The sequence below is a fragment of the Gopherus flavomarginatus genome, chromosome 8 (assembly GCF_025201925.1).
Source record: "Gopherus flavomarginatus isolate rGopFla2 chromosome 8, rGopFla2.mat.asm, whole genome shotgun sequence".
Lineage (NCBI taxonomy): Eukaryota > Metazoa > Chordata > Testudines > Testudinidae > Gopherus > Gopherus flavomarginatus.
This window is the reverse complement of record NC_066624.1, coordinates 74,695,248-74,713,977: the sequence shown is the minus strand read 5'-3', so window position 1 is coordinate 74,713,977 and position 18,730 is coordinate 74,695,248. Positions and strand designations below refer to the sequence as shown.

Sequence of the window (18,730 nt, the reverse complement as noted above, 5' to 3'; positions counted from 1 at the left end):
TAACTTTGGCTGGAAAGTTGCTGCAGTTTTCCCTTTTGCCCACCAGAGGGCCCTGTGGCAACAAAACAGAGCAGAAGCTCCCAGCCAGCTAGGGAAAAGAAAGAACCTGCCTTTTTTACAGCACCTGTCGGGCCAAGTCGGAAGACAGACAACATGGTGCTGCTGGGGGGTCAGACAGGGGCTCATAAGGGCTAGCTGGGGAGGACAGACTGGGGATGGAGCTGAATGGGAGTGGAGGTGCAGGGCCACAGGGGGAAGGAGGTGCAGGGCCACATGGTGATGGGTGGAGGGTCACATAGGGACAGGAGGTGGCTGAGTGGGGGCACAAGACACATAGGGACAGCAGGAGAGGGTGCGGGGTCACACAGGAACGAGGTTACTGAGTGGGGACGGGGAAAAGGTGCAGGGCCACACACGGATTGGGGGAGTGATTGAGTGGGGGAGTGAAAGGACACATGTGGACAGGGGGTGCAAGAACACATGGTGGTGCAGGGACACATGGGGACAGGGGCAGATGTGCCTGACTAAATGGGAGAGGTTAGGGGTCACACAGGATCTTCATGGGGGAAGCTCCCTAACAATCCCTCCCCACCCTTCAAAAAAACCTGTTTCATACTTGTGCCACCTATACCCAACCACCCTCCAAATTCACACTCAGGGTCCTTCCCAGCAACTACTTCCCTCTCCCTCAGCTCCTCCATTACCCCATGACTCCCCTAAGCCTTTGCACTGCTTCTGAAAGGTCAGGAAATATGGTTCTGTACTGTAGTTTAAATGAATTATCATCAGAGTTCTGTATTAATATGACTAGTAAGGAATCTATTTGTCAAAAAAACATTTCCTGAATCTTTTTTGTTGTCCGTATTGTTACAGACCTACTTGCTGACAAGAATTTTGAAATAAATGATCAAAAATAATTTAAACTGGTGTGAATATTGTGTTATTTTGTCAAATAAAATATGCAGAATTTGAAAATATTGTGCACATAATTTTTTGTTGCTGAATCCCCCGAGTATCCCTTTACACCAGGGGTTCTCAAACATCATTGCACCGCACCCCACTTTGGACAATAAAAATTACTACACATCCTCAGGAGGGTACACCGAAGCCTGAGGCCCTGGTACAGTGGGAGGGATCCCACTTTGGGGTCCAGACCCACAGTTTGAGAACCGCTGCTTTACACCATCTTATTGTATTTGTATTTTAATATATTCTGGCTCACAGTTATACTGAAACTAAGTTCATTTTTTCTTATACTTACTGAGTTTACTCCACAAGGGAATCACATACATTTGTATGCAAACCTGATGTCAACTTCTGAGCAGTTAAATAGCTATGGTTGAGGGAATGGATTATTTCGCTCTTTGGAAGACAAATGAATGGCCAGAGATATAGGATTAATAAATTATCCTAATCTGCATATAGAGCTTTGAATAGAAACACAATACAGTTTAGCCTTACTTACTCACTAAAATGCAGCAACTTTCACTTTCTTAGGACAAACTCCCATGTCACTGGGCAGGACTCCTCCAAAATTAGTACGTTTCAGCCTTTAACTGTTTTTGTAGAAGTACTCCCACTTTCTAGCCTTGCCATATGCTTCTGCCATGTGGTTTACAGGATGATAAGTAGGTCAGCCTCTAAATAAGATTTAGCCTAATTCTTGACAGCCTCTGCACCTTATTTTGAGAGGAATCTGCTGTTATTTCTTCTGTTAAATTCTCCCAACACTACTACCCTTGGAGAGCTACACTGGTGACAGCATGAGTGTACCATTACAGCCAGGCCTTCTAGCACTGGTGGGAACACAGAAGTTGCAAAAACCACAGACCAAATTCCCTGCTCCTGTAGGCAGATACAGGCCTTCTGAAATAAGTGGAGTTGCACCCACTTGTGTAGGAGACATACCTAAAGCTCAAATATTGTTACTTACCTTAGTCACATCAATACCTCACAAGCACTTGCCAATTAAACCAGCATGCTATTAAACTGGAAATTGTTCTGTAATGGTTTTAATCTCTTCTGATTACATTTTTCTAAATACAACTTATTTTAGTAAACTGATGTTCTCTATTTTGTATGATCAAAATCACTATAATCAAGTATTTGTTACAGAGGGAGAAAAACATGACAAAAGTTACTTTGTTCCTAAAAAATAACTACTACTATGGAAAAATTTGGATCAAAAGCATAAAAAATAATTCTTCTTATAGAGAAAAATGTGTTTTTAAGTTCCCTCTGGGAATTTGCACTCTGAATGTTGAAAATAGTAAAAATGTTAACTGAAATTACAGAAAGAAGACATCTCCAAAGCATTTTATCCATTTTTCTTCTATTCATCCCACATTTTATGTACATGCCACAATCCGTAATTCACAAAGCCCAAGCAAAGCTATTTTACATATCTATTAAAAGACCATCAGGCTGTGGCATAATCTGTGTAATTAATGTATTTCATCAGCAGAATACTAAAATCAAATAATGAATGGACTGAAACTGAATGGTATACTTATCAGAAAGTAAAGTTCAAGCAGTTTAAACAAATTTAAATATTAATTAGACACCTCAGATTAATTACTCAATAGCAACAAACCTACAGTTCAAAAATGTGCCAATTATATATCTTTTAATATTCTGATTACGAATTTGCAATGAAAAGCCAATATAAAGTCATAAAGGAACTCAAAGCTGACAGGCAAAAAACACTAAAATCCTCCTGACATTAAAACAATATACTATCCAAAATGATGGCAGCAAAATTAAAAATGCCAGTGTTTTTACCTAAGTGATCCACCTCTGCTAAGACTTGAAACTATGGCATATGCACCTCAAGCTGTCCCCTTTCACTGACTGCTGCACTCTTTTCGCAGGCAGGGTTTTAATTTACAAGAGGATTGTTCCCACAAGAGACAGTGTTTCAATTTTAGATAAGTTCCCATTTTTAGTGGCTATGGAAGGTGGTGGATACACAGATTTGAAGATTAGAGGTAAGAGGACTCTTGAATTATAAAGCCATTAACTCTCTGACCTGGACATTCTGCTGAGAATGCCAGCAGAGTTACCAGTCTGTTAAATTTTATGGGTAGTTTTCATGATACAAACTCCTTTCTACTACAATACGGATTGAGATCACAGGCAGAATCAAACAGCCATCAAACAGTAATTATTTTCAGTCATTACTGACCTACACCCTTTTCCTACAATCTGACCCACAGCAAAGAACCCTTACATCCATACAGAACCCTGCTAACACAAAGGGGCTCCACCGAGTGGACTGATTTAAATCACTGAATTAAATTAGCATGCAGAAAACCTTGATTTATCTAATTAATTTTAATCATGTTTTGTTTTTGTACTTTTTATCCTTCTGAAGAAAGCTTTATTTGCATTGCTTGGTAACCATTAAAACACATTGATTCACAACTAATCCTAACCTTCACACTAAATTTGGTATTTCTTTTTGCTAATCAGGAAGATATACTACATCTACACTCATTTATTTAAGTAAGAATATAAGCTTAACTTATCTTTACACAGATTTTTAATTTTTTTGTTAGAAAATGGTGAACAGTACATGTCTTATTTACAAGATTATTAATTTTTTACTTGTGATTTGTGTCAAGCTTCATTTGGATGGAAATTCAAATGCAATTAAAATGCACAAAAACATCATTTAATATATTTTTACTAAATAAAACTAAATTAAAAGTTACACTAAAATGTTTATCAAGCCATGTTTTGCATTTAAAACTGATTTATTAAACAAATGAATATTATGTGTAGTTGGTTAATTGAACTGAATGTTCCTGGTCCCCTTGTCCTTCAGGATTTTGGAACTAGTAGATCTCATCCTCTGACACTGAATTTCTATTCAGAGACTGAAAATGAAAAACAAGCTTTCCTGCCTTTTCAATGCCTAACTGATTTCTTAATTTTGAATGAACTAGTCAATGAACTGAACCAATGGAATAAACTGAAATGAAGAAAATACTCTCTGTACACCTGCAGAAGAGACTACTGGTAGCAAACCTGGTTTCAGTTCAACTAACTCTGATTCCAGGTGCTTAGCCAGTGACTCAAACTACTGAACTGGTGGGAAATTTCTTTAAAACCTGGCAGCTAACATGTACCAATTAGTTTTACTTTTTATTTAATTTGCATGATTTTAATAGATTATAATTAGTTTTGGTCTTAATACAGATTACAATTTTAAATAGTTTTTTTTTTTTTTTTAATTTTAATTCAGTTCAGGCTCCACAGGAGTGCAGGAGTCTGCCTGCATAGATCAGACTGCAGGTTCAGGTCCCTGGGTAGATTGAGCTAGTAGCCTTCAGGTGAAAAGCTCTCTCTCTTTTATTTAAGCAATTCCACTGAGCAGTCTCACTAAGAGGGAGTAAACAGTTTTTAAAAAAAGCTGTGACTTTTGCACAGTATTTTAAAGTAAAGACAAGGAACTGCAGATGCCTTTTTTAGCCATCCATCAACCTTGACTTCTCTTTAAAATATCAAACTGAAATCTCATATCCCCCTGTAATCCAGAGACATAAATTTAATCATTTCCAGTTATCTTTGCAAAGTGCCTTCTTGTATATATTATAACATAGCTGACATTCTCTGAGATGAAAAGATCAGACCCTTTACGAGCTCTGAGTGGATTTGAATTATGTCTCCTTATTTTCCAAAGAAAATATTATCTCACTCCCTAGAGACAGATAATTAAAAATCCTATCTTAGCAATTAGCAATTTGCTCCCAGTTCATCTTGTTAAAGAAATTAATTGCCTACTCAGCCCAGTGATAGAGTTATTTGGTGGCATGCAAAAGACCAAAGACTGGGAGCAATCTCAACTTTACATGACCTAATTCACAAAGTTTAATTTTTGGAAGTGCTGACCAATGTACTCTATTAGTATCCATACTGCCCACTGAATTAAGACCCCTCTAGGCAGGATGCTGTAGATTATTAGTTGTTTGACCAAATAAGTGCTTCAGTGACAGAAGCAGTGTGAGAGGATAAGAAAAATGGCAGGGGTGGTAACAGAAGAAAGTTTTCAGAAATTGTAAAAGGTCACTGACCACCACATTTGGAGGGTTAGCCTTTTCATGTTCATTACCATGGAAGCCACAACCAGGAAACAGATTGTTTTTTAATTGCTGTTATAATATGTGGTTTATGGCCATAACATATCCTCAAACAACAAGTTTTTTTTTTACACTATAAATTATCTGACTAAAATAAATAAATAAATGCTTAAGGCATAATGTTTTAGATATTGGAAACTGACTGTCTAATCACATGAAAAAATTTTAGAATGGATCAATCCATACTTACCTAACTTTGCCCATGTAGATAAGTGATTAGAATCCTGATTGATTAATCAGTCCTTTTACCTAAGTTTTACACTTTAACATCTCATAACTGGATGGAGCAAATTAACAGAACTATTGGTCAAGACAGGTCTCTGATTTTTTGTGGATTCAATACAGTATCCATGGGCCCTTTAAGTTTAATTGTAATAATTCACTGTGACATGTTTAAAAAATGTAACGTATTTGGGGTAAATAATACCATGCAATTTCAAACTGTATCTAACTCTCTAAACAGAGTAACAGTACATATTTGAACCTGTACAGAGTCAAATATTTCTGAACATTATATCAGACATTTTTCACAAAACAGCATGTACTTTTCATACAATATTCCATGTTTTAACAAGATAAACGTTAAAATTCCTGAAAAAATGTGTGTGTATTAAACTAAATTGACCCTTGACTATAGAAGTCGAAGTACCCACAAGCCAGTGACTCATAGGACTGATGCAGTTAAAGCACATCACTTTCACAGCCAACGGTACACAAGGGAGTGATGCGGCCAGCATCACATCTAACTGTCCTAACTCGATGGATCAGGTACCCATTTTGTAGTTAGGTGAACTGGAGATGGTCTTTCTGCGTGAGAGAGTGACACTCAAATCCACAACCTTCAGGACTGCAGTTGAGCGCTTTAACCACTCAGGCACTGCACCTCTCCCTTGACTATACCAGTGATAAATCACAGCCAAAGAGATTAATACTCATGTTCCCTTCCAAAGTGAGGGTGTGCAAGTAATTTGTTTTCCCAAAATTTCTGCCCATGATCTTTTCTATAACTGTTTCTTTGCTATAAGACAGTGAAAATGATTATTTGAATCTTCTGCTTCTTAATGCAACATTATACATACCACATGGAGTCCTGGTATTGACTAACGTTTTGTTTACTTCTGTTCTACCCTGAATTTTCCATGCTTAAGAAGGAATAAATGCTTTAGAAGTGGGGCTGATTTATACAACAGGAGGGGAAAAGGCCTTAACATTTTCTGTTTCTCTTTTAAAATGTTAAATGAAAATGTTAAAAAAAATCTTTAATAACGCATAACTTCATAACCACCAAAATGGAGACAATGCTGAGATTATCTTGACAAGTTATAGAAGAGGATCTTATTTCCATTTTTTTCCCATACATAATTTGCGCTGTATTACAGAATAGAAGAATGATAACCTAAATAAAGTCTGAAGGGCCTTCTGAAGTACATTTTCTTCCTGCTGCTACAGCAGACGCACTGATGGAGCAAAACAGATTGTGCATGCGCAACTCTTTGTGGAGTCATCCAGAGTATTAGCTTAGTCAGCCATATGGTTACTGTTTAATTATTCATGCTTGGTTATAGCACTGCCTGCTACTGAAGGTAATATCTTAAATATTGCCAATTTCAGGACATATACCTACTTCCAGGTTGTTTTTCTTATGCAGTCAGATATCCTATCTGACTAAAAAAAAGTAATCTAGTTGTGATAGGGTGTCCATCCCACACAAGGCCTGAAGGGGTTAAGGTGGCTAGGTAGACTAGTTAACCATCTACAATGTAACTGGAGGAGCAGCCAGGGGGCAAGGACTAATTAGATATGAGGCTCAGCTGGACAGGAAGGACCTCAAGAAATCCTACATATGTTAGCAACATTCCCATCATGCAATATTATTAAAGTCACTGATTTTAATATAATCAGAACCGCAAAGAATTGAAACAGGACAAGGTCTGGGACTCGGCTAATAGTTTCCTAAATTGAACTACTCAAAACTATCCAGTCAGGGAGACAAGGAATATCACAATACCCACTGTCCAGACATTAGTTACATAAAAACCACTTAGACACTGAAGGGGTGAGGCAGTCTGGCTCCAAAGACAAAACCACATGTTCAGCTTATGCTGGAAGCATGGGGGACGTGCAGGAAGACATCTTATATATTTCCTGAGACCAGGAGCTTACATGTTAGAATGACAAACCTAAAAACCAAATTAAATCCATCCAAATTCCTGCTCTACTACCCTTAAAAAGTACCACAGAACAACCACCTCTCTGCTTGATTCTACAACGCAGGAACAGGAAGAACTGGCTGGGAAGGAAAATGGAGATCCTGTGTGCTGCTTGGAGGAGTAACTTAATGCTTGCTCATCTGCTGGTCAGTTCCTGCCTGAGTGACATGTGAAGGAAGCAACACCCATGTATCTATACCATTGGCACTGGACTCCAGAGCCTACAAGAAAACACTGCAATTCAGACAATCCTGCTGACACCTCTGCTCTTGACCCTTGAACTGCTGAGTGGACTGTAACAATAAAGCTTCTGGTTTTTGCTGAATTGCAGCCAGCACTAGCTCAAGTTCTAAAATATATTAGCATAACAGGTTTTCAAAATGCAATATGATCAGGCTTCTTTAAGTGCAAAATGCTCAAACTTAATTTAAAAGATTTTTCTCTTTAAAAATCAATAGTGTGACACTGACAATATCTTGAAATATCATTAATGAACTTTATTGAATTAGGTTAAACTTCACTAAATTAAGTAACATCTTTGGGGTCCACTGTATTAAAATTGCAATTATGTATGTGTTATTGTAGGATTGTATGTATGAACCTTCTCTAGGAGACTAACTAATGCAATCTCTGGAAGGTATTAGAAACTTCAATGGACTTTTTTGGAATAGTACCTGTGAAGTGGATTTTCTAGGAAATACGTGGGAAATGCAAATGAGCCACTTTAAAGCCAACCATTTGAAGATACGCCCTCAGGAGAGACATAGGCATCGACTTCTACTGGCGCCAGTGGGTGATCGACCTCCCTCTGTCTCCGGCCCCGCCCAACTCCACCTCTGCCCCGTCCATCCCACCCCTTCCCCAAAGTCCCCACTCAACTCCACCCCCATTCCAACCCCTTCCCCAAATCCCCGCCCCACCCTCCCCCTTCTGTCCCTCCCTCCCAGAGCTTACTACAGCTGTTTGGCGGCTGCAAGCGCTAGGAGGCAGGTGGAGGAGCGGGGATGCGTCATGCTTGGGGGAGGAGATGAGGTGGAGTGGGGCGGGGCCAGAAGCTTGGCTGCCAGTAGGTGCAGAGCACCCACTATTTTTTCCCCATACATGCTCCAGCCCTGGACCACCCATGGAATCAGCACCTATGGAGAGAGAGACCCATTGCATACCAATTACCTGCTTCTGGTAATTCCAGATCAAAGATGCCTGAACTGTACAAAGGGAAAACTAAACATGTCGTGAGTGTGCTTTATTCTGAGATGAAGCTGTGATGGACTGGTAATCACAAGGACTCCCTTAGGGCGGGGTGTTGAAGGATTTATCCTGCCAGAACCTGTTAAAACTAAGGTGATGTCTGGTAAGCTTATTAGCAAGCTGTAGGTTCTTTTGGTGTTTTTACCATGTTTTCTCTAATCCTTTTTTACCTTAAGACTAAAGTAGGCTGAAAAAAGAAGTACGGTGTGGTACCTTATAACTGTAGCAATTACACCTGTAACCACTGAGAGAGCAGACAGGTCTGTTTAGGCAGGCTGTCTTTGCTAGCATTAATACAGTGTAGGCAGGGAACTGTGCGGCCAGGACATATTCCAGTCAGAAGGGAGTGAGATGTGGTCTCCTCCCAAAAAAAGACAACGGCTGGGGTGCTGGAAGCCCGAGACTAGACGCGTTTGCTGGACCACTGAGAGAAAACACAGGTGGAGTTGCCCTCAATGGTGACATATGATATCAGGGAAAAATTGTTTTACAATAAACATTTTTACACATATAACCAGGATGTGAGAACTATGTCAAATAATGAACTAACTTCTCCTACTCCTTACGTTAAACTGCATCTATTTTCAGGTTAGGAGAGGTTTAATTTTCATTGCATTTGGCAGTTTCATGAGGATATGTGGAACTCTAGTAATTGCTAGGAAGTACTGGAAACCTTACAAAAACCCAGCCCTGGTCCAAATGGGATTAGTAGTCAAATTCTCTGCTACTCTGGCCCACAAACCTGTCACAGTGAAGAAAGAAAGAGAAAGACAAAGAAGTTTTGCAAGACATTACTTAATAACACTTAGCTCTCGTACACTGCTTTGGATACACTGACCTCAACACCCCTCACCATGGACTGTGAGTATCGTGGAAAGAGTCAAGTAGTCCCAGCTTTACAGAAGGACAAATATAGCTGAAGAAATAATTAACAAAAATATATTGCAGCTCTTCATTCTGTCTCAGGTAATCAATATGCATAGCAAACTACAGACTGATAGAAAAGATATTTATGTTGGGCATTCATTTTTTGTTTTTACTTTCAGCTTTCAAAATTTTGAGGGTACGTCTATACTATATTTCAAAAGTTGTGGCAGCGAGTCTCAGAGCCTGGCCCAGGCTACAGTGTTAAGAACAGTTGTGTGGATATTCAGACTTGGGCTCTGAAGTCCTGGGAAAGGGTGGGTTTCAGAGATTTGAGCCAGAACACCTACACAGCTGTTATTAGCACTGTAGCGTGGGCCCAAGTCTGTAGACCCAGGATCTGAGAGTTGCTCCTGTGGGTTTTGAGTGTAGACGTAACCTCAGAATGCTCACTGGGGAAAACTGTGTCTTTTGGGAACTCAATCACCACCAATGACTCAAGTACAGTATAAGTAAAAACAAACAAACTAGGGTGAAGTCTTTTTATACTGTATGTTTCTAATGTCCACTTTTGATCGTTCCATACTGCACCTCTCATATCACTGAGCACTACCTAAAGTAAAAAAGAACAAATGTTGCTGACAAAAGTAGCAGCAACACTCAGAGAATGTCTGCAACCGGAATTGGGCCTGCTACCAGTGGAAGTGCTAGACTGTAGACAGCCTTATAATGTGAAATAAAAGCACCAAGCAATCAAATTAAGTGGTTGTCATTAAAATATTTACTACACAGAGGTAACTAACATACTATTTTTTTCCTTTTTTACTTTGGCTTTGACCTTGCCATCTCAAATAGCACTGTGGAGTAACTGTTGGTAAATAGTAATTTTTGAATAGTGGCATTGTATCTGTTTACCTCAAAGAGCTCAAATTAAAAAGACAGATGTGCAATCTCCCCCCGCTCACTCCGCCCAAAAAAGATATTCAATGCAAAAATAAACTAAACTGAAGAAAAAGTGTTATTTATCTCTTTGACACTAAGGATATATGTTAAGAAATGAAACTCAAAGGTAACTTATACATGTGGCATATAAATATTTTTAGAAGTTTCAAAATTTCTATAGCAGAGGCTAGATCTGAACTCACTGAACAGAGATTGCAATTTATTGTTATCATGCAGGAAAGGAGATTTGATTAACTGAGACGGAAATTCTTTCCTATTAATGGGGAAAAAGCAGTCAATCTCTAATGCTTCATTTAGATAAGGGACAAGAGGTTTTTAAAATTTGAAACAGGCACTGTATGTAGTGTAGATATTCAATTAAATTGGTTTTGGTTCTTTATAAGCAGATGTAGCCCAGGATTTGCAGATGAAGATAGATAATCTCTAAGAATATGTGCTGCTCTGAACTGGTAACAGAATAGGATATTTTTATTTAAACATAACATGCTAATCATAAGATTTATTATCTGTATTACTGTAATGCCTCATAGCCTTAATCATACACCAAGACCACACTGTGTTAGGCGCTTTACAGACATAGAATAAAAAGATAGTCCCTACCCCAAATTTACAGTATAAGTCAAGAGACCCCCCCAGATGGATACAGACAGATGGGGAATACAAGGAAACAGCATGACAGGCAGTGGTCTCTAACCACTGTCAAGTTTTTTGTAGGCATCATGAAAAAGGAGAACGTTTTAAGGAGGATAATTAAGTAGTTTTGTGGATGTTTACAGGGAGCTCCTCTCAAAACGGAGAGGCAGAATGGGAGAAATAGAGAGGTGATTGTTTGAAAATTTAAGCAGTGCATTATGGAGGCTGGCATAGTGGGCCAACTGGAGATGGGCAGTGACATCTCAACTGTGAATGGTAGATGAGAAGTAAGATGGAGGTAAATTGTGAAGGGCCTTGAAAGTGAAGACAATATCTAAATATCTTAATTTTTAAAATAGAGTTTTTTGAAGAAGTCTATGATTCTGTCACTTTGAAAAAACATCTGAATTGTCTTTTAATATATTAGGGTTAAAATTTAAAATTGGTCCAACTTTCAAGAAATTGAAACTAGGAATCTCGCACAAAATGATAACAAATTGGCCATTAAAACTAAGGAATTTATCTTAATATTAATATATGTTAATACAAAACCTATACACGGATGAGTGAGCTGGATTACAGTTGTAAGAACCATAACTTGGAATTTCTACACTTTTGTCCAATTAATCCCAACCAAAATGCTTCATTAATATAATATGTGTGAAAAATATTCATATGCATCTGTGCACTATTATATCATTTGATTTTTACATTTTTAAGGACCAAATGAAGAGATTAAATAGCATCTTAATGCACAGGACCTGCTACGATAGAAGCCATCTTTTCAATGACAAACGAACTATTTTGAGTGCAGTTAACACACTGGATTTTTTGATAATTCAATGACCCTCTAACTTTATCCAAGCAGTACACATGCAAAAGAGATTGCAAAACAGCAGTCTGCTACATGAATAATAATAAAAAATGGACAACTGCTCATGGCTGAGTGAAGAGACAATCAACCATTCCGAGAAAGCTGTTTTACACACTGGATGCATAACAACAACAGTCATTTCTCTCTAATTTTGTTCATGCACCATGCCTCAGCTCTCACACATTTGGAAATGTTACAATAAATATCAACATGGAGAGAGAAATGGCAAAATCCAGGACCTTTACCTGCTAGACACCAATGTACAGTCAATCTCTGGTCTTTTTGTTTTGGGAATGGCATAAAGTGGGTATCTATCCCCATGGCGAATCAACACGTGGACAGACACAAGCTTAAAATAATGGGGTGCATGACCTATGTGGAAGGAAGAAGTAAAATTAAACATCAATCTTAATCCTCTCCATATGTTTTCCAATTCTTCTATTCCAAGTAAAAAAGCATGTATTATTGTTAATTATTTGTTGTTTTTCAACATTGTATTTAGTGCTTGGAGAATATGGAGGAGAGACAGTCCTTTGTCCTGAAGTATTTATTTCAATTTAAATAATTAAAAAAAAATCTATAAAGGGTCTAGGTGTCCAACACATAATGCTACAATAGAACCCAAGAAATGTTAGAATAATTATTCAAAAAGAAACTCTGCTCCCATAAGGCTCCTTTCCTCCCCTTCTTTAATCATTCTGGGAAGCATATCCACAGCCCTCTCCAAAAACCCAATTCAGCAGATGACTTTTCCAGCACGCCTAGAAAATCACCAAATGTGGACTACTTTGGATCAAAGTATTGTTTTTTATCTTTATCTTAGGTTTATTTTTTAAGAGGATTGACTGATATAAGCACTTAACTGACATTAGTGGATGATACAAAGGTATAGTGATTTAAGATGCTTTGTGCCATACTATGGGGTGAGCAGTCCAAAAAGTGTCTTCCTCAACTAAAGATAGAGGCTGCTTTCCCCTCCCATCATTATCTCTTTCCATGGTTCTCACCAACCTAACCTGTCATTTCTGGGGAAACACCCCAATTGCTTGTGTCCCAGTTTGAGACTTCAGCATTAACATGTTCAAAATTTCACACCACTAGGAAGTGATTACACTGTTTCCAACAAAATGCTAAATATTTTTAAACAACAGCTACAATCTATATTTTCTCTCCCTGTACCCTCGTCCCTCTGTGGAGCTTACAAACAATTTAACTGTCAGAAGAACCTTTGTAGATCTCCTTTAACGACCAACTCCAAAATCAAAATACACAATGAGAGGAAGAAGGAACTGAGCATTTCTGGCAACTGAATATATTTCAGCAGCCAGTCAAGATTTTTGTAGCTAGCTCCATGTTCTAAAGCATTTGCAATGCACACTTAAATCACCATTTCCAGTGCCAACATGTAAGACCTAATAATGAAATAAACCCTGTCAATTGCCTACACCACGTCTCACGGCCTACCTTCCATGCTGCGTTCAGTTATGCTAGGAACGTTACAGTAAAGACGAGCTTCATAAATAGGATCAATTGCAGGGGGTTCGGTCAGAGGATCAGGCATTATTCTCTTTCGGCTCTTAGGGTTCAGCCCATCTTCCTTGACTGGGTTGACTGGAATTAAGTGCACTAAAAGACATAAAATTAGTAACATTTGTAGTAAATTAATACTGGTCATTACATCCATATTATTATTTTTATAATGTGCAAAATATTCAGTTGTAAAAATTGGTTATTTTATCAGGAAATGGACTCCATGAAAATCAGTCACACTAGACCACGGGGCTCTGTGTTCATCCTGTCAATTTTTGATGCTGTTACATAATGAAATCAGGAAGACCCTAAAGAGCTCTCTTGTGTAGGCAGTCCTTGGAGTAAGACACTGAAATCTATCTGGACATAAGAGTCACTGTTTTTTGTCATTTGCACTCTTTTCCTTGAAACTGCTTCTTATATTGGATTTTCCCATGGGGTGACAAGAGCAGCAGCAGAACAAGGAATTTAAAACCTATATGAGTCATTATCTCCCATGATGGCTAATATCCTGACTCTTCAGCATAGACCCTGAGAGGTCGGGCAGGAGTTGCTGAAGAAAAGAGACACACATCTTGGTAAAGGAACTTGTAACCATGGGACTATTGGGACTTTTCTTAGTAAAAAGCACCTGAGAAAACAGTTTAGAGAATCTAATATTTAGAAAAGAAACTTCACCATATAAAGAGGGAAAACAGATTTTGGTCTGTTCTTTATAGGGATGGGAATGACTGAATTTCCCCAACTCTTCTTATTCTGAAGTCAGGTTTAATAGCTCAGGATAGTTTTAACTCTGTTAGGCCCTCTTAACAGTAAATATCACAAGCATTTAGTTCAGGAACTTGATTCTACCGAGTATCTTGGTTGCCTGCCTGGAGACTACTTCAGACAGGGAAACAACAACAGATTGTTGGCTTTATATTACATCATCTCCTTGGAAACAACAGAAGTCTTGACTGCTAGTAGTACAGAAAGAACACCCAGTGAACAGGTCTAAAGTACCCTTATTACACTTCCAACATGTCATCTTTTTGTGAGTGGCAGACAATCTTGTTTTACATATAGGACAATTTAACCCACTGAAAATTTTCAGTACAAATGGTCATCAATTTAAGGTATATAGTGATGACTGGGGCCTTGGGAAGTACAATTTATGGAGAAAGTAGTACATTTTAGTTTTGATTGTTCTATCTACCTAATTTATGATCTAGTAAACAGTGAGAATGGCAAAAACAACATAGGAAAATCACATTAGTCCAGAATGGTTAGGTGATATAAAAAATTACTTCAGCTGAATTTTTCTTATCACAGAGTATTTCTCAGCCCACATATCTAGCGTGGCCTAACCACTACTTCTCATGCAGGATCACTTCTTACCAATCAGCTATCTGCATGGACGCACTTTCGCTGGAGGACCAGTGACTGCTGTCCAACCGGCAGTCTAAAGCTGCAGTGTTTTACATGTGAAGCTAGCTGCAGTGGGCTCACATATTCCTAGATATTTCCCTTTGAAAGCTGTCTCTGCAGCCTGTCTCGTGCTAGTCAGTGTCCCTTTGCAGCCCTGGGAGGGCTCCTATCGAAAATTCACAGAAAAACTTAAGTAACATGTTTTTAGTAAACTTTGATTTTACAATGTTCAGATATCACCCCCTTCCCCCCATTCAGACTTTTTGTTTACTTGTGCAATAAAATATTCATAAGGATGTCAAAATATATCTAGTATCAGAGGGGTAGCCGTGTTAGTCTGGGTCTGTAAAAAGCAACAATAAGTCCTGTGGCACTTTGAAGACTAACAGATGTATTGGAGTATAAGCTTTTGTGGGTGAATACCCACTTTGTCTGACGCATGCATGTTCACCCACAAAAGCTTACGCTCCGATACATCAGTTAGTCTTTAAGGTGCCACAGGACTCATTGTTAAAATATATCTAATAATTTTTATTCACTTTATAATCATTGAACTTGAAACTGAAATGCTGTACACAAATGAAGTCTAAAAATAGAATTCACTCATGTTGGATGATAGCACAGACTTTTTAAATTGGAAAAAGCCATTAAAATATATGAGAAAAAGCCAAAATTACATTGAATCATGCCTGGTGCCCACAACATCTCAGTGTCCCTTTCACAAGAATGTAAGAAATATTGATTTCAGAAATACACAGAAAAAAATTACTTAATTTACCCAACTAAAACAAAAACAAAAAGTCAACAAAAGTGAATATTAACGTCGTTGTGAAAATGCCCTTGGCAGTATCACACTAAACTGAAAGAGCCACAAGTCAACTCAAACTCGTATTGTGAAACAAAAAATAAACGGAAATATTTCTCATAGGTCTTTGGATCTGCAAAAACTTGTTTCTACAAAATCCAAATTTTGGACAAAGTTGAGTTGACAAAGTCTCTTCAGCTTGCCTAGGTTTGAAGACTATTTTCTGTAGTAGCCCTCAAAGACTGCAGCCATAATAATGAACTCTCAAGGCTTTGCCCCTGCCAATATATTCCTTTCAAAGCGGGAAAGATTTTCTTATTGAAAATGATGGAAACAATATGAACTACTTTTCCTATTAGTCTTCAACTGCAAAGAGGGAAGACTAATTTCAAAACTGAAGATTTATTGATTTTCCTCAAATCACATCATGACTGTGATGGGCACTGATTTTAGAGGCACATTTGTTCTGTGGGTTGGCTGGTGTGTTGGGTGCAGAAGTGGGGAGAAACAATACCAAGTATTTAAAAGATGTACTAAAATGCAACCAATACAGAAAATGTTTAAGAGTCCAAGTTAAAGTAATTAACAGAATATACACATAGATTTAAATATTTAAAGTACTATAGTCTACACACATTAAGAATGTTTAAAATTGGTTTCTCTTCATCCACCAAAGCCAAAGTTTAAGTCTTTCAGATTCTGTGCTCCTCCTGCTTCAGCTACTGACATGGCAACATCGATGGTGACTGGCCCTGAATTTCACCTACTCGTGTTTTTAAATTTATTTATAAGGAAGAAAACCCACAGAATTAGGGTTGGCATAATCTACGAATATGGAACCTTTGGACTTTGGAGGGTAGGAAAGGGGAACTGTTGGTATTCTACTCTCAAGGCTCAATTGCCACCTCCAGAAGTTCCCTACTCACTACATCCATTTTTTCAGGTCCTTCCATATTAAGATTTTAATAAGTTATAATTAGTCTAGACAATGTCTCTTGAACTGCTGACTGAGTGGAAAGGAACTTACAGTAGGATTTGTATGGCTATAAATCTCAAATCAGAAGAATACACTTAATTATACTAGTAAGATTATACTACCAGCCTCTGTAAATACACATTGTTGAAGGAGATCAAAGTAGTTCCTATGCCTAAAGAACAGTTATTGGAGGACTTCAGTTACCCCCATATAAATTGATGCAATGTACCAAGGAGACATGGTTTAGACAGACAACTTTCAAATGCTATAAGCAGTTAGGTGCTTTTTGGAACAGCAAGTTCCAGAGCACACAACAGGAGACACTTCGATCAGTTTAGCCCTAAGGAATGTACAGGGTTGGTGTAACTAATAGGGAACACAATGTAATTAAGTTCAACATCCATTGATGGGTAGTTGGGGGAAAATGATACCAACAACTAACACAGTGACACTATAGCTAAAGTAAAAAAACAAAAAAAATCAAAATCATTAGACTTAGCTCTGAAACTATTATGTATAAGATAACAAAGATGATGTGTAACCCCTTCAAGCAGAAAAAAAAAATTATTGAAGTATACTAGAAACAGGCAGCCAGAATCAGGGAGAAAAGAGAGCAATAAAGAGGATAATAAAGTCATTGCAGAGAAACAAAATTATTTCTTTACATCAGTCCTAACCACAGAGTATATGGGGGAATTACCTGCCATAGGCCTACGCTATCCAGTTAACAAAAATGAGGTACTACCAAAGATTGAAGTATCAAAAGAATTAGTATGGAACAACTGATAAATTAAAGAGCAACAAGTCACCAGGATCACATAGTATACACCCAAGAGTTCAGAGGGAATTTAAAAATCAAGTGGCTAAACTGCTAAAACTAATATGCATTCTCTGAAAATCAGCTGCAACTCTGCATGATTGGATGGTAGCAAATGTTTTACTTACAGACCAGTTGACAATGGGCTGTCCCAAGTTTCTGTACAAGAACTAGTATTGCTTAATACGTTTACCAATTATATGGAAATGGGTGAACAGCTGAGTGGCAAAATTTCCAGATGACACAAAATTATTTAGGTTAGTCAAGATAGAGAAAACTGTTAAGAACTTTGGATGGACCCAGCAAAATCAGCCAAATGAGCAGCCCGACCGCAAATGGAATTCAATTTTGACAAATACAAGATAATAATGCACATTGGAAGGAATGATCTGAACTACTCATACAAATTGAGGTGTCTAAATTAACTGTAAGCACTCAGATTAAAAAGATCCAGGCATCACCCCTGGACACTAATGTGGACACACTTTAATTTACATTTCTGCTCAATGTGTAGCAGTGATCAAAAAAGCAAACTTTTTTCCTGAAGGCGTAAGGAATGGGATAGGAAAACAACACTGAAAATATTATAGTTCCATTATATCAGTCTATTATATAAGCCCTCAGTTGGGATATTATGTTCTGTTCAATTCATATACGGGTTTGATCTGGTACAGCAATTTCTATACTCCTAGAGGCTGTATACAATAAGGTTATTTCTACTTACCCAATGTCAGAAGTGAATAAAAAATACTGTAATTTAAATACTTATTTGTGGCTTTTTTTAAAATTTCAATTCTATATCTTTTCCTCCTTGTCCTTTCTCCCACCCCCCAATGATCCACTCCCACTTTGCCCTGTGCAATCTCATAATTTCTCTCAATTGTTTTCAACTTCTCTTTTTTCCCCTCCCGTTCTGCCTTTTCTCTGTCATCCTTTCAGTCTGATGTCTTTATTATTGTGCCTTTTTTTCCTTTTGAGTCGATTGTTTGTACTCGGCCCTAGCTGTCTAATCCTTCTTTGCATGCATCCCCCTCCTCCTCCCACTGCCTTGCTCCTCCCCCACTTCTTGGCACACACATTTCATTTCTCCAACTGTGCCACCTCATCTCTGCTCCACAAGCAGCAGCTATTAAAAGCTCTTAGAAGAGCAGCAGTTTTCACTTTCAATACTCCTTACTGAAACTCCTACTCCTCAGTGCCAACCCTGTCTCTGCCTGAGCAGAGTTATTGACCACTAAGCCCATGGCAATATGAGGTCACAG

The 18,730-nt window shown here is 38.1% G+C and overlaps 1 protein-coding gene across 5 annotated transcripts in view; it reads right to left on the bottom strand.

Moving 5' to 3' along the window:
• Nucleotides 1-18,730, bottom strand: part of PXYLP1 (2-phosphoxylose phosphatase 1) — an 89,369-nt gene that overhangs the window by 21,351 nt on the left and 49,288 nt on the right. For all 5 annotated transcript variants that reach the window (XM_050964069.1, XM_050964070.1, XM_050964071.1 and 2 more), the window contains 2 exons: nucleotides 13,398-13,559; nucleotides 12,179-12,305 (listed from right to left, as the gene is read on the bottom strand). In XM_050964069.1, coding sequence (XP_050820026.1) covers nucleotides 12,179-12,305; nucleotides 13,398-13,559 — 289 coding nt within the window. The remainder of the gene's footprint in view (nucleotides 1-12,178; nucleotides 12,306-13,397; nucleotides 13,560-18,730) is intronic.